This window comes from Aulonocara stuartgranti (assembly GCF_965226115.1).
Source record: "Aulonocara stuartgranti genome assembly, chromosome: 11".
Classification (NCBI taxonomy): domain Eukaryota; kingdom Metazoa; phylum Chordata; class Actinopteri; order Cichliformes; family Cichlidae; genus Aulonocara; species Aulonocara stuartgranti.
The window spans coordinates 20,253,213-20,270,209 of record NC_138947.1 but is presented as its reverse complement, the minus strand read 5'-3'; the positions used below and the strand labels follow the sequence as shown (position 1 = coordinate 20,270,209).

The window sequence follows — 16,997 nt, the reverse complement described above, 5'->3', positions numbered from 1 at the left end:
AATACAGGCCATTTACCATTTGTATGTCAAAATTCATTTGCTCCTTTAATATGCACATAGCTGAAAGCAAGTTCATTGAAATTCAGTAAAAGAATTTTTGCATAATCTTCACAAAAGACAAACTTACTGAAAACAGATGAATTAGAAGAGGAATAAACAAGTAATGTTTAAAAGATTAAGGTCATTGTATATTAACCTGTGGACTGCTTAATACATGAACTGTGGCTCACATGTGTATGATTAAACTATAAGCTGTTAGAGAAGAAGTGCTGCAGCAATGTACATTTTTAAAAATCCATGTTTTTTTTAAATACATTACAGCTTTATTAACTTATTTTAGTTATCCGAAATCTAATAATGAACCAGCAAATGAGCAAAATGCGGACACCTAAAATTGCTTTAAGTATTCCCTTTACATAAACAACAACACATCTTTCTTTCTTTCTTTTTATATTAGAATAGAATTTTAGTAATGCAGATTTTTACAAAATGCTAACGTATTTTAATTGGCACAAAAAAAATTCTGTTCTTTGAAGGGAATATGATTGAGTCTGTGATGCAACAACCCTGCCAGGAGGAGAGTTTCTTCCTAAAACACAGACACTAGTATACATTAAGTAGACATTTAGTATTTGTTTGATCAAAAAATAGTAATGATGAGAAAACTTATTCTAGAGGCTTCTTAGTAAAGCTGAATTGTTGTCAAAAAGTTGATACACAGATCCCTAATGTTGAAACATGAAAGAAGCAGCCATGTTGGTCAACTCATGGTAGTGCAAATCCATGCAATATTCATTTTATGTATAAACATTTCATAAAGTAGTGAAGGTAAGATTACAGATGAGGATGTCGCATTCAGTCATCATGACTTTAAGAAGAACATTTTGAAGGATTATTGTGATTCAAAGTTCAGTTCTTGTCCTTCTCAATTGGTCCACACTACCCTACAAGTATAGCACATTTAAAATACTTTTTAATGATATCTGCCCAGTTTAATTTATATTAACACATATTTATTGTGTAGTTCTCTTCACGACAACACAGACACAGGTTGGTTCTTTGAAACGGGCATTTATTACTTGGGCTTTCTCTCCTCCTTAGCTTCACCATCGCCAGTACGCAGTGAGAACTGGTCAAGAGTGAATAGTACAAACCAATTAGCAACTTTACAGTACAAGTATTAAGTCCAAACACAAATAAAAACATTTCTCAAATGACAAATACCTTGTTGACTGCTTGTCCTGAAAAGACGTCTTTAAATCCTTGTGTTGCTTTTCTTTCAATAAACCTTTAGCTTACCCCACAGACGGACAGCATTTGGGCAGAACGTCCGTTCTGTCTTCCTCAATTTATTAGAAAATGCTCAACATTCAACTTGTTTAAGGCACAGGTTAAAAACTAGTTATGGACAAATCAAGTGTGTGATCATGTATAAGTTGTGTAGTTTTAATGTTTTATTTGGGAATAGAAAAGTCTCGTGTGCTCTCGTTAAGGGTGTTGTCACGAAAAACTAGCTCTTACACTTTACACATGTACATTTCAAATAAAGACATTTTTAACACTAAATATATATTCGTGAAATTATGTAACCCATTATAAATCATTCACACACATCATGAACTCTACACAGAACGTTCTTTAACAGCATTTGCATATTATAATATGTTCTTTTTCTTTCTCTGCATATTTATCATTGCTAAGTAATGCAAAAGTAATGTAGCAAGTAGTATAACAAATTACTTTTTCTGACAAGTAGTTAACTAATGTGCTGCATTACTTTTAATAAATGTAACAAGCAATGTGCAATAAATTACTTTTTGAGTAACAACCCCAACATTGAAGACACAGTATAAGAGGATACTGGGGAACAACAAACTCACACACTATCAAACAGAAGCCAAAATTTAAAAAAAAAAAAAAAAAAGCAACAGGAGCTAATCGACTAAGAAAGACCTGATACAAGTTGAAGATACAAATCTGCTTGAATATAAAGAACAACAGAATCAACTAGAAAATACACAATACTAAAAAACAAAATAACTATATACACTGTATATCTATCTGCACTGAACATATATATTTTAACTTTCACGTAGAGTCTTAAGCACATGGTGTATTAAGGTGGTACAGTAACAGGGCAGTTAATGTAAGGGGAGAGTTCTCCTGAATAGCTCACTCTCCAACTCCGGTAACTACACACTCAACATTTTTCATGCAGCACAGACAAAACAGTAACACTGTAGCAGAGATCTTGAACACGTCATGATAAAATATCATATGATATAATCACACACACACACACACACACTGTAAACCTACAATAAAGTGTTTTTATATATGAGAATCACCATTTTATGCATGTAACCTATTGTATAAGATAAGATTGTGCCACTTGCTGTGTAAGATATAATAATTAGGATTAATGTGCGATGTTTGACCGTGTCATGACCTATTGTGATAAGAAAAAGCCAAAGGGTCCTGACTGGCCTCTGGACGATTCAGGACGAGTGGGAAAGTTACCCAGCAGCAGGGGGCAGGGATACTGGTCACTATATATTAGGGGACCAGATGACACCCCAGCACTTTCTTCCTGCTGCTTCTTTCTGTCCATCTCTGTGTTGCTTTGCTGTCTGTGCTTGAGGCTGTACTGCTTTGCTTGCTTTCTGCTATGTAATTCTCTTGCTAAATGTCTGTATGTATTTTTCCTGCTGTTCATGTGATTCAATGTATTAAACTCAGTTCCAAGAATTCTACTTTTTTCCAGAGCATCTTTTTGAGTGCTTGATTTTAATTGGATCTAAAAAAAAGAAAAGTTGAATCTCCACATCGTTGGTGGGATAAGGTTATCAGGATAGCTTCAAAATCTGCGACCACAGCGTGTCTGATTAGGTAGAGGATCAATAGGGCGCCCATAAAACAGGGGGACACTCCCATAGGGTTTAAAATCTGGGACTCTCCACCATTTGCTCTTAGAACTGGAAAGTCTTCTCGGATGAGAAGTGAAACGTCTTCAAAAAGCTAAAGAAGTCGAGACGCCTTTCTTTCCAAGCTCCTTAGACTAGAATGCCCTGGATGACTGAGAACCTTCACAGACAAAATAAACAGAAGGCAAATCAAAAGAAAACATAAACCCAAAACCATTAAAATAGTTATTGTTATGTAAGTATTGAAGACATAAACAATCACACTAGCAACCAAACCAAACCAATGAAACCAAAATCTAAGGAACATAACCAAACAGAGAGTATTTCATGAATTTAACATTCAAAAAATACTTCTGTCGATGTCCGAGACTCTCACATATCCTGCCTCTTTCTCTTTTTCTCTTGCACCTGTTTTTGTATTCATTGTATCTAACAAACCTAGAAATAAACCTACTTAACTTGTCCCAGTGCTCAGCAACAACCTATCTTTATAAAGTTTCAGTCATGGAGCATCTTTTTGTTGTTTTTAAAAAGGTTTGTTTTTTTCATTACTTGATGAGTTTTTTTATTAGAGCATATATAGTGCGATATAAAATAATAACTTCATAAAAGTGGGTCTGCCCTAATTCAATTTGAACATGTACTCACACTTCCTGAAATCCTGTTGTAAAAAGAAGGAAGAAAGAAAAAAGAGAAGTGAGGAAGAGAAACTTCAAGGATAAAGGTCAGCTGAGATCACGGTGGAGAGAGGAGTGGTGAAAGACCAGAGAAAAGAGGTAAAAAAACAAACATTTAATGTTTTTTGTGGAAAATATATTTTAAAACCCTAAATGAGCCGCAGGATTATATAAAAGTGTGAACTGTGCTGGTCAAAAAACTTGCTAGACGGAAGCCACTTCTTGAATTCATGAAATGATACAGATGACCTAAAGTTACATGGAATACGACAGAGAACATGCAGTTCTAACAGTTTGTTTTGTAATAGTGCTTTTGTTTACCTTTTGAATCTTTTGAGAACAGATCTTTGTGTGTGTTTACCATAAAAACTTTAGGGTAGTGGTGTTGGCACAGTCGGTAAAACTGGTACATAACTATGGAATAACCAAGCATGCAACATCCTGTATTGCGATGTGTGACGTAAAATGTTGCATTTCCTTTGTTCTAATCTCTCTTTACTTCATTTGCTGCAATAAAGTTTGTCTCTGGAGGGAGAGACTGAACGTCAAGTCAGGATGTTTGTTCTGATCTGGGCGACTTTCCTTTTTTGTGTGTGTGCTGAAACAGGTTTGAGTTTTCTTCTTTATATTCCTCTAATTCTGCTTTATTAGTGTTTTGTTTTATGCGGTTATGTGTGTGTGTGTGTGTGTGTGTGTGTGTGTGTGTGTGTGTGTGTGTGTGTGTGTGTGTGTGTGTGTGTGTGTGGAGAGTAAAAGTGTTTTTTTGACATGCAATCAAATTATAAGTATAAATTCATGTAACAGAATTTAGAGTTCACATAAATTAATAAGATCACTGTCACCTGACTTGTGCATTATACAACTATTCAGATGAACCAAATATTCTTTTCCTCTTTTTTTTACCTCCTCCTTTGTAATAACAGGCACATCACAACAATGCAGTGGACAATACTGCATCACACTTAGTGAGACACTAACAGCAGAGGCTGGACTCTGTGTTGTGATCCCGTGTTCTTTCACTACTGCTGTTGGATTTACACCCAAACATATAGTTTGGTACAAATGTGAAGCAAATTCAAGCTGTATCTATGATGATGAAATAATATTTCACAGCAAAAACAATATCCGTGTTCAGTATGGCTTTGAAGGACGTGTGTCACTCTTAGAGCCTGATATAAGACAGAACAACTGCAGCATCATCATTAATGATCTCAAAGAGTCGGATTCTGGATTGTATCGGATCAGAGTTAATGGTGAACTGAATCGGAGAGGAGATGGATTTGCATCTATTCAAAAGACAACTGTCTCAGTTGAAGGTACAAACACTGCATCAAAAAAAGGATGTTGAGAATAAATATTGGCTTTTGTGCTACTTTATTTATTCATTTTTTGTCTCAAGTATGAAGTGATTTTGCACATTTATTTACCCCTGTGTGCTGTTAGAACGAAATACAACACTTTATGTTCCACATCTACCTGCTTAACATAATTTCCTATAATTTAAGCCAAAATATAAGTAGTTGATGAACTTCAGGCAGTTAACCAGATTATTCTTACGTTCTATGTTTCCACTAGGTCTTAGTCAGAAACCCAGAGTTAAGCTTCCCACACTGACTGAGGGACAGCAGGCCACACTGACCTGTGTTGCTCCTGGTCTCTGCTCTGGATCTGTTCCTGAAATCACCTGGACATGGAGTGGAGCAGGAGGGACTGAATCTTACATTACAGGAAGCAGCACTTCTTTCAGGACTAAAACTCTAACTGCTTTCACACAAAGACACATTTCAACTCTGACTTTCAACTCCTCTGCTGAACACCACAACACCAATGTCACCTGTAAAATCCGCTTCACTGGGGAAAAAATTACGGAGGAGGGTTCAACTTTAAAAGTAAACTGTGAGTATTTTCACTATATAACTTTGTATGCTGAATTCTTTTGAAAGCAGTGTGCTCTCTTAGTCAGATGGTCTTACAGGAAAGAGAAAAAGAGAAGTTTTATTAATATGTCATTTTTATTTCTGTGTAACAGATGTTAAGGAAGTTAACATCACAGGGGGCACAAATGTGAAGGAGGGTGAAACTCTGAACTTAACCTGCAGTGTTGAAAGTTTTCCTCCATCTCTGATTATGTGGTCTAAACTTGGTTCTGATATAACCCTGCACAATGACACTGGATCAGCCACACTCTCCATAATTAATGCTACAACTGAACATTCTGGACAGTACGTCTGTACAGCAAAGCATATGAACAATATCCTGCAGGAAAACATCAACATAACAGTGATGTGTGAGTAAGCAATTTTATCCTTTAGACAGAGCTTTTTTCACTCAGGTAAATAAAAATATTGTATTCAGACACTTTTAAATATGTCAAGCTGCCTCAACATGTATGTATTAAAGAGCCATTGGAAACCATTTCTTATTATTTAAAATAACTTAACTGAAAGTTGTGGCACATTGTGCTCTGGGTGTAATGCTTAGCATTGCTGTCAACAGTATCTGGCATCTATGTTAACGTCTATGTTCCTTGCTTACAACTTCCTGTCAAAGACAGCAACACTGACATTTGCTAGTGGTGGATGGCTTTGTCAGTCCTGACACTTAACTGACAGCACAGACCTTTACAATGAAACTAATTTGCACAATGACACTGGATCAGCTACACTTGTCATCCCAAATGTGATAAGAATACACTGAACTGTATATCTATACATCTGTACAGCAAAATATCTGGAGACAAATTTGACTTTACCTTTTTGAATAGTTTTATGATGGTTGTTACCACAGGGGACAACTAAGCTGATTATTATTTTTTCCCATTTTATTTCAATTATTTTCTTCATTCTGAAAAAAACTACTGCAATGTTCTCCACAGATATAAGGACACCTCAAATCACTGGGAATACAATCATAAAGGAGGGAGATGTTCTGAATCTGACCTGCAGTGTTGAAAGTTTTCCTCCAGCCCTTATCATGTGGAGAGACCTTAGCTCTAAAACAAACAGCAAAGATACTGGAGCTTACACTGACCTGCAAAATGACAGTGGCTCAGCTACACTTGTCATCCAGAATGTCACAGCAGAAGATTCGGGATATTACACCTGCACAGCAACACATCCAGACACAACTGTAACATCATCTGTCAGTGTGATTGTGTCTTGTAAGTAGATAGTACGGTTGTTTGATGTGAAGTTCATATTTACACTTAAAATCATACCTTACCTTGTTTATATTTCTGGTCATGTGTTTTCAGGGTTTTCAAAGATCCAGGATGTCTCTGAATGTGTGCTTCAAGCAGAGGTTTTGACCTGTGTGTGTATCAGTGAAGGGTTTCCTTTACCTACCATCAAATGGCCGCTCCTTGGAAACCACAAAGAGTACGCTATCAAAACGACTGTGTCAAACCACACAGTCAACAGCACTGTCAGTCTAAAGGTAAAAAACTATGGCAACAGCACTGTTGAATGTGTCAGCAACAATGAAAAGGGAGAAGCAAAAAAAAATCTAATGATCCGAAGTGTGTCCGATACAGTGGGTATGTATTCTAATTTTCATAAGTGAGACCTTTGCATTTATAAAAACATTAGAAAATCAATTAATTGGACTGTATATAATTGAAAGCATCTTTGAAATTACCTTTTTCATGTTGTTCCATTTGAGTACAGCTGACTCATCGGTTTTGAACGTGGGATATTTAGAAATCATCATTGCCTTTTTGATTGGAGTAGTTCTTTCTGCAGTTGTTTGCTGTTTGATTAAAAAATCTTCAAGGTACGACACTTATTTTTATTATATTTTCGTTTTGTTTTTTTTAAATAGATGTATTTACACTTGACTTTAATAATGTAAAACCCTTTTATTCAGAAAAAAAACAAAGAATTCTGGAAATTTGGATGAGACTTTGGAGATGGTAACAAGTCAAGACGATCCACAGGTATTTATGTTCATTTGGCTTTTTTTTTTCTTTTTCTTTTTTACATAATTATAAAGTATTTAATTGTGCACAAATATCCTCATTACTGAAATATACATATTTAGTCTTTTGGTTTTCTATATCGTTTTAACGTACTAAAAGATCTGCAAGGATAAACAAGTACTGGAGATAGGTTACTGTGTATTCATGATGCCTTTGAACTACGTCCAACCTCTATCAGTCTGTTTCATCAGCATTTGCTTAAGGAAAATATATGCAATAAAAGAGGACAGAGAAAAAGAAAACTCATCTTTTTTTTTAGATAGATATAATTTATTTAGAACATGCAAATATAATCAAATTATATTTGATTATATTTGCTTCAAAGTTTTGCAATTTTAAAAAATAGGGACAGATCAGTACCAAAAATTAATTGGTTCTTTACCCAAAAAATTTACCCAAAAGGGTAAGTTTTGCATAATCCTCCTAAATCACTGAAAACAGATAAATCAACATAATCCCAGTTATTCTCATTAAGATTATTTCATGAAAACACTGTGGACTATAACATAGGAAAGCTGAACCACATATAGGTCCATAATTTGTTGGATAAAGACAGAATTTCTGTAGTTTTGCCTCTGTACACAGCCACATCAGATTTTTAATCAAACAATCAATGTAATAGACTTTCATCTTTAATTAGGAGTTTTACCAAAAAAAATGCATAAATTGAAGTTTCTGTTAGATAGTATGTCTTATAGTACAGTCAGCACCATGATTTCTGTCTTTCTTGCTGCTATTTCAAACACCACAACTTAAACTTAATGGAAAAATGTAAGGAATGTGTAAGCATTGTGAAAAAGTAATTTAGGTTTGAATCAACCTGATTTTCAACCCACAGAAGAAAGAACTGCATGACATGATTTTGACATTAGTATTGCAGTATTGCAGATTACCCAGATAGACACAATCTAATGTGCAATACTGGGTTTTTGGAGGCTGGTAATTGACTTGTATCATTTACGTTGTACCTAGCACATATATGATGGTCAGGAAACACAAGACAATCAGTCCAACCCACAAGAAGAAGTCGAAGATGAAAGTGTGGCAGCAGAGAAAGACGGGCCTGAAATCAGCGGTGCTCCGCAAGAAGTGGAGTATGCAGACATTGATTTTTCCCTATTGAAAAGAAACAGCAAGTCAGAGAGAAAGCAAGAAAGCACAAAAACGGAGTATGCTGAAATTAAGAAAGCAATAAAAGACAAACAGGAAGATGAAATGGTGAAGGGCGAGGAGGAGGAGATGATGACAGAGATGGACCTGAAACAGTCTGAACTAGAAAAGGAGAAAGAGGAAGACGAGCCAGTGTACTCCACTGTGAATGATGTAATCGACAAAATTTGAGTTTCATTGTGGGTTTCCCTCGGATGAATGTTCTTTGATCTGGTGGTTTTGTGTATGAATAATTCCACTTTGAACCATTTTTCTCACACTGTCATCTCCACACCTCTGCGTCTTAAAGTAGGGGCTCTGCAAAATAAGGACTGGAACTTGGACATAATTTCCTAATCCCTCTGTTATTTTGCTGTCATGTTTTTGGTTTAATAACCTTTTCAGGTAACATTTTAAATGTTTTATTATGCAAGGGTAAGTGTGCTTCTTTGGACTGAACACATTTGCCTAACATGTAAAAGGTCCCCAGTCAGGACCAAGAGAAGACAGCAGGCACAAACCAAGCCTCAGGGCATCACAGCTAGTGTACTCCTAGTTTACATCCCAGTCCCCATTAAATAGGAGTGTTATGCCTCAAAGATCATCAGGCATAAAATCTGAGCCAAATCCTATCAGGTGTGGCAATACTAACTTACCTAGATTGTTTAAGGATAAATACTTGCTTGAAATGTCCAACAGGTGAGCACTCTTTAATGGGCAATATTGTTCTCATTCTGGGAAAATGTTACTCAACAAATTCTTCCCGGGATGCTTTTCTCTCTGGACATTCTGTCATAGCTTAATGAGATTAATAATTTGTCTTGAGTATAAAACATGTCTACTGTAGGTTAAATGCCCTCTGCACATTTGTTACACTCACCAGCAGAGGGCAGAGTTAACCCTTAAGTCAGACTGTATCTTGTGGTCAGGCCATGAAACTGTGAACCTGGTGCTTCTGCACTGACAGCTTGTATATTTTGCCTGGTCCTGCTTGGTGAGGTAAAAAAAAAAAAAAAAAAGTTAGATTTTCTACACCTCTGTTTCTCCATTTAATTTGTGTAAAACAAGCACATTGTAAACTGTTAAAACTGGTCCATATTTTACTCACCTGTTTCATATCCTTTGTATTTTTTCTGTGTGTCATTGTGTGGTGTAAATGTCTTCAACTTTTTTAATTTAAATAATTAATATCTAATTGAATTAGTAAATAATTAGTAAGCATGCACAAATCACACTTTGTATTTGTTTTTTGATTCCTTATGTTAAATTATGCTGGACTAATTCCTGATAGTGTCTGCACAACACTCCACCAAGGACCAACTGTCCAACTGTCACTGTGATCCACTGGTCTAAGCAAAAGTAGTAAAGACACAAATACCATTGCAAATTCTAATACTACAAAGTATTGCAATCATATTGCCTGCTGACTGTGGGTTAGTGGTAGTGATGGGCAAAGCGAGGCTTTGCGGAACTTTGACGCATTTATGCAGGACTTGTATCACGGATTAAAAATAATCTGACACCCGTCTCCACAGTGACACACCTTCACCCACTCTTTTGCTAATCGTCACATTTTGATAAAAGCTATCTGTGGCACAGACAAGCACTGCACACACACACACACACACACACACACACACACACAAAACGGCGCATACTCATTATTACCACATGTTTGGGTGGATGGGTTTGTTTCCGTTCCGTTCATTCACAGTAGCAATACTCCTGCACATGGGAGTTAGAGCTGAAAATTTGTGCCTGTTTAAGTTTTCTCCTTGAAAGCAGAGGCAGTTTCTCTTGAGATCATTTAATAATTTTTCAGCACAATGCATTACTCTCTCTTTCTCTGCTTGTGGAAGTCATTGGAGTCAGCAGGGGAGCTGGTCCCAGGTAGGGACTACTTGCGTGACCCCACCCCAGGGAAAAGGGTAACATCTCCTGGGTCTAGGAGCCGATTGTCTCTCCGGGGTTGAGGATATCTGGACCTGGGGTGTAGAGTATGTTTGGGGAGTGTGAGTGTGTGTAAGGTGTCGATTTCTGTTTGTCTCCACGTTGGGTGAGTGCTGAGTATTTGTATATGTGTTCATGAGGGTGGGAATGCATGTTTGTGTCTGTGTGTGCCTGTTTGTCTGTGTCTATATCTATGTCTTAATCCTGTGGTAAATCATGTTGCTTCATTTTTTAATTTTTAATTTATTTATTTTTTAGTGGAAATTAAGTCCTGTTTGATTATGGAATGATATGAGGCCTGAGTGAGGCAGGAAGATATTTGTGGAAGTTTAGTCATACTTAGAGATGTCAGCAAATGACCACCAGATATTAGAGCAAGAAGATGAAAGTTCAGGCAAAGGAAAAAGCAGCTTTTGATGAGTCTGAGAAGTCCATTATGGATAAAAGGAATTGTGTAAGCTAGTTCTCTGAAGTTCTGGGATTTGGTTTGTAAAGCCCATACAGGACACCGGCCTGTGAAGGGAATCTTTTCATGGCAGCTTTGTTGAAATCTATTTAGGAGAGCTCTCACTTTCCAGAGGGCTTTATTATTTCCCCCCTTATCACAGACGTCAAGATCATTTGTTACTTTGACAGGCTGCCAAATGCTGAAGAATCTGTCTCAACCTATTGACCTGTTATAACCAGGAACCATTGTTGCTTGTTTTATGTTTGAGATCAGAGGTCCACTTATTTGATGGCCATGGGCCGCATTTCCTGTTTTCCTGTTTTATAAAATGAATGAATAAATAAATAAAATTTCAAGTCATTTGAAGACTGGCATTAATGCTACTTTCACTTCAGAAATGGGCACCGCCCTCTGGTTTGTGTGCTCTGATATATTTTTTTTCTAAAACCTGGTTGCCTGTTTTCTGTGTGGTGTAATCAGACAACTACATGTTGGTGGTTGTGGTTGTGGGCAGCGGTGTCCTCTTTTCATTTTTCAACTAAACAAATCAATAAAAAAACAACCCGATTTCAGTATGTTGAAATTGAATTAATTATGAGGGGAGAAGTAGAATTTAATGTACTTTAGCATATATATTGTGTGTGTGTGTGTGTATGTGTGTAAATTCAACTGAAAAATTGTTTATGTCTTCTAAATTCTAAATGTCTATTTATTTCCTATCTTATTCATAGCCTTTTCCTTTTTTGTTTTCTTTAGGTCACGAGCAGTTGTCCAAGCATTTCACTACATATCGTACTGTGTATGACTGTGTACGTGACAAATAAAAATTTGAATTTGAATTTAAATATTGTAATGCCCAAAGGTTTCAGAGCCTATTAAACAACAACGTGAAGTATGGACGATGGCTGAAAATGTGAGGTAAATGAGTGAATGTTTTGTTTTGGAAGAGGTAAAATAACTGTACATTTATGAGATCCCAATAAATGAAAATTAAGACTCTTTTTGTAAAGAAAGCCCATGTGGTACAAATGTGACCTCAATAGAAAAAGAAATGGTGTTTGACGTAGTGTTCTCAGACTCATGTCTCTGACAGAGAAGAAAAATTAGTTGCTTGGTATTAAGAGGAAATAGGGCGACGTTAATAAAGTTATTGATACTCCAACATCTCGAATTAAAGTTTCACACAATGACATAATGTGATGTGAGAAGAAGTTTTAGCTCTGCATCTAGTACCAAACCAAGAAAAAATAATCTCCAACAGAGTACAAAAAAAACCTTCCTGGGAATGTGTTGAAGTGCAAAGAGAGGTAACAAAAGAGGAGGAGCCCTTCCCAGGAGGGTGGCACGGATGCCCCTCCGGTGGTCCTCCTTGGGGTCTCGCACTCTGGGGCCTGGATCTCCTCCATGCCTGCTTCATGCCCTGGGGTACAGGGCTATGGCTCTCTACATCCTCTTGCAGACCATTACATGTGGAAACCATTTGAATACAAGCGCGCTGATCCACACAGGTATGCACACAGGTGTTCACTGCTCGTAGACTTAAATTACACCTTTCTTGGCTGCTACTTCAAAGCACATTGTGCAATGTCTGTCCTGCGTGCTGCACAACAACATTCAATATTTAGTATTTACTGCTGTTTACACTTAGCTAGATTAATGCGATGGTGTTGTGTTTAGTATGTTGCTTTGGGTTTTTTTTGCTTGTTTTCTCTTCTTTCTCTCTCAACAGGTGATCCAGGAGATTTTTTTCCCCCTTTCTCACTGTCCCTCTCCCCTTCTGTTTTTCTTTTCCTTCCTTTTTCTTTCTCCCTTTCCTATCCCTCACTCATGTCTGTCCCATCTGTAACAACTGAAAATAAAATAAAATAAATAATAAAAACAAAGGTCGATCAAATGGACCAATACGGCAATGCCACGATGATCCATTTGGCAAAATAAATCCATTGGGTATCCTTGTTGGTCTTCAGACAACAGTTCTGACGGCTAAAGAACCAAATGGGACAGGCAAAAAAATAAATAAATAAAAATAAAAAAAATAAATAAAATGTGTCCTTGAACCAACACAGCTGATTTAAATGGCTAAATTAGCTCCTTAACATGTCCCGAAGTTCTCCAGAGGCCTGGTAATGAACTAATCATGTGATTCAGGTGTGTTGACCCAAGGTGAAATGTAAAACCTGCAGGACACCGGCCCTCGAGGCCTGGAATTGCCCACCCCTGTCCTAGGACCTGGCGTCCACATATGTGGACATCACATTTTGGGTTATTTAGACCAAAATACTAAATCTTGCTCAACAAGGGCCTGATATCCACTTATGAGGACATTATACTGCAACTGTTCTATCGAAATTTCAAATGAATATCCTTATACGTGGCTCTCATTTTTCTCAGAAACAAAAATTTGATAAAAAAAAAAAAAAATCTGGTAATTCTTTGTTTTTATATTCATCAGGTCCCAATCAGCCCACATATCAAAGAGATATTAAAAAATGCATGCCATGGAAGAGTTTGGGTCTTAGGAGTTTAAATCATTACCACACAAAAAATGTTTTTTGTGAAAAAGATGCAGATTAAACACAAAGGAAAGACCCTGTTTTCTCTTTTTGGACAGTTCTAATAAAAAACTATGTACTAACGTAAAACACAAATGGTAACTGTTGAATCTGCTTTTTGTCAGGTATGAACTGATGTCTTAGTATACCTCGGTGGGGAGAGAGCTTATATTTGTCACAGAAAATCTTGTACTTAATACGACCACTTTTATTCCAAATCTCAGGGGCCTCTAACATGCTGTGCTAGAATCCCATCTAGGGAACCCTAAATCAGATTCTGACTTGTTTAAGTCATCATTCATTTGTTTGTTCATTTTTCTAGCACTTTTTTTTAGATCTTCAGGAACTAAAAATCAGTAGAAGTACATTTGTGAAGAAGGGTGCTTCCCTTAATCTTAACTTGCAGTGCTGGCAGTTTCACTGCATCTTCTATCAACTGGATTAAATCTGACACCAACAAAGACTTGAACAGAAAAATTGAAAGTAAAACCACAAAAGGCAATGGGTCAGCCTCTCTTACCATTTCTAATATGACACCAGAACTTTCTGGACAGTACAAGTGTATAGCAACAAACAAGAACAAAATCATTATGAAAACCATTCATGTAAAATGTGAGTACATTTTTTCATATTTATTAATAATGAATAAAATCCTGTCTTCCTTACTCTTACACATATGGAGGAAATTTCTGTTCATGTGAGTTTACTGTGGATCTGACCTAATGTTGAGATTCATTTTCAGTATTTGCAGCTGGTCCAAGAATTTTGAATAGCTCTGGGTGTGAGGTTCAATCAGAGGTTCTGTGCTGTATGTGCAACAGTGAGGAGTTGGCCATTTTATGGTGGCCACATTTGAAAAGCCACACTGAGTATGTAACAACCAACGTGTCAATGCTAGATTTATGCTAGTTCTAACATTAATCAATTAACCTGAATTTTCGTACATATCTTGTAATATATCCCAGTATCCAGTTTTGCCTTTACTATTATTAGCACCATTGTTACAAGCTTATCTTTATTTGCTCAATTTTTTCATAAAGTTTTAACTCATCTTATATAAAAACTTATAAAGGCAAGTTAGTAATTGTTAATAAATTGTGATTCCTAACTAATCAGGACAATATACATAAATAAAGCATTTTTTAAAATTACATGTAAGAATTAATAAATTTTTTGTCTTTGAGGAACCAAAGTTATCACAGAAAACACCCAAATTATGTGAACTTCTGGGCTTTGGTGGGGTCTTCAGTAATTTTCATTTCTATTAATTAATTTCATTCCAGAAAAAAACAGACGAGCTCTGAAAACTGAAGACCTGGATATGGTGACCATTGAAGCTGTTCCATTGGTAATGTAAATTCATAGTTGGACAATATCTGAATATTACACTAGTATTGCATTAATTAACTTCTCGGTAAACTATAGGGAACATTAAATTCCAAGAAAAACGTAATACGCTAAAATTAAGACAAAGAAGGGAAAATGATGGTCGACTGCTGTCATAGTGTTGTCTAATATGCAAATCTTAGTGTGCAGGTACCTTTCCGTGATTGGTGGATACAGAGGATGGACCATACTGATTGGCTAACTAGCTGGAAATGACTTATATGTTAATGCAACCATGGACTGCTATTCATTCCTCCTCAGCTCATCCCAACCAGCAGACCTTTGCAAACAAGTTTTTTAGGGGTGGCCTTTTTTGTTTGATTATAGTTTTCTCCTGTTTTTCTTAGTCACCAGCTCCTTTTTAGTGTCAAATTACCCAACAAACTAACACATTATAAATAAATCATTATCAAACTGTACCAATTGTGTGATGTAAGTGGGGTCTGATGAAGATGGATCACCCTAATGTTGTGGTTTGGCAACCCTTAGATGGGCCATAACAGGTGGACAGTGCCAGAAGGCTGGCAGAAGAGCTGGGACTGATTGGTGTGATCAGTCCTGCTATTTCAGTTGCCAGCGAGGACCAGAGAAAGGAAGGCTGCGCTAGGAACAAGTCAGCTGAACAGCTGCACAGAGCAATTTAAAAAAAAACCTTGCAAATGAACCGTAACCAGCCCTTGAACAGCCTGTACATGTGGGTCCTTTGTATCACAGATTAATCTTATTATTTTATTTTGGTTTTGCTTTGCTGCTGCTAAATTGCTTTAATAAAATATTCTGTTTAAATTGTGGACATTCTCTTTTTAACCCTTTGTGAAACAATAAAGGTAAAATGCTAAGTATCAATTCATTCTAGTGTGAATAGCTCTTACAGGTTACTTTAGCCCTTTAGAAATAACAGACTCTTGGGGGTGGGCACAATACACGGAGTCCAAATTACCATCAGGGTGTACACCTCACCCCTGGCGTCGTTGCCCACCTCTCAATTTTAAATACACGTAGACATTGAGGGCTAGCAGGAGGGACTATGCGCTTACCTGCTGCTCTCTGGCAGGTAGCTCCATGCCCTCCTGGGTTTTAATTGCACCTTAGAACACACATGCATCAACACTACAATGAGCGGGTGGAGGGAGGTTTGGAGTCTTCTCTCACCCCCATTCTCTGCGACCTGCTGGAGCGGGGGGGCTAGGAGGAGTTGGCCGTCCGACTGCGGTCTGGGGTGTGGGGCCTCCCTGCTGCTACGGAGTCGGGGCGGTCTGCCTCTCCCCACCGCAGGGAAAAGGGTAACACCACCTGGGTCTGGGTGCAGTTCCCCCCTCCAGGGGCGGGGGCACCTAGACCCGGTTCGTAGAGTACGCTTGGGGAGTGTGATCGTGTGTACAGCGTCTCTTTATGTCTGTCTCCACGTTGGTTGAGTGTGGAGTAAGTGCATATGAGAGCATGAGAGTGGGAATGGATGTTTGTGTCTGTGTGTGCCTGTATGTCTGTGTCTATATGTCAGGTTGGGTATCAGACGCCACCTCTCTGGGGACATCTCAGGCCCTCCAAGGTTTGGAGGCCTATCTCCCCCCACCACCACTTCCCCTGCCAGTGGCGGACTCCCTCAGGTATCGGTGCGTTGGTGGTTCTTTGTGTCTGGGGGTGGGCGTCCGGGTACACACCGGCTCACTCCTTGGCGGCCGCTTATCGGGGCCTGGAGCCTGGGGCTTGCTGGGGCCACTTCGGAGGTGGGGTGCCCCCGGCCTCTCGGCCTGGGGCTCGGTCACTCAGGCACAGCTGGCTGCCGGCGGAGCTCACGGGCACGTCACTGCAACCCCCCTGGCTTCTGCTCCGCGGCTGCTGAGTGAGCCCTCATCTGGGACTTTCCTCAGCTCTTACTGGGTCAGTGGCGCGGCTGCCCCTCTGTTGGTATTCCTTGGTCTCTTGTGTTCTGGG

The 16,997-nt window shown here is 38.0% G+C and overlaps 1 protein-coding gene across 2 annotated transcripts; it reads left to right on the top strand.

The window, feature by feature from the left end:
* The first annotated feature begins 3,556 nt into the window (after positions 1-3,556).
* On the top strand, positions 3,557-11,734 carry LOC309717702 (sialic acid-binding Ig-like lectin 14). Of its 2 annotated transcripts, XM_082552478.1 has the most exons (10): positions 3,557-3,700; positions 4,120-4,208; positions 4,525-4,917; positions 5,177-5,497; positions 5,631-5,888; positions 6,477-6,761; positions 6,855-7,136; positions 7,267-7,372; positions 7,466-7,535; positions 8,550-11,733. In XM_082552478.1, exons 2-10 carry the CDS (start codon positions 4,157-4,159, stop codon positions 8,916-8,918), a joined length of 2,136 nt encoding a protein of 711 aa, XP_082408604.1. In that variant the 5' UTR covers positions 3,557-3,700; positions 4,120-4,156; the 3' UTR covers positions 8,919-11,733. The 2 variants fall into 2 exon arrangements, with proteins under 2 accessions (XP_082408604.1, XP_082408605.1); XM_082552479.1 differs by lacking the exon at positions 5,631-5,888 and having other exon boundaries at positions 8,550-11,734.
* Positions 11,735-16,997: the final 5,263 nt, after the last annotated feature.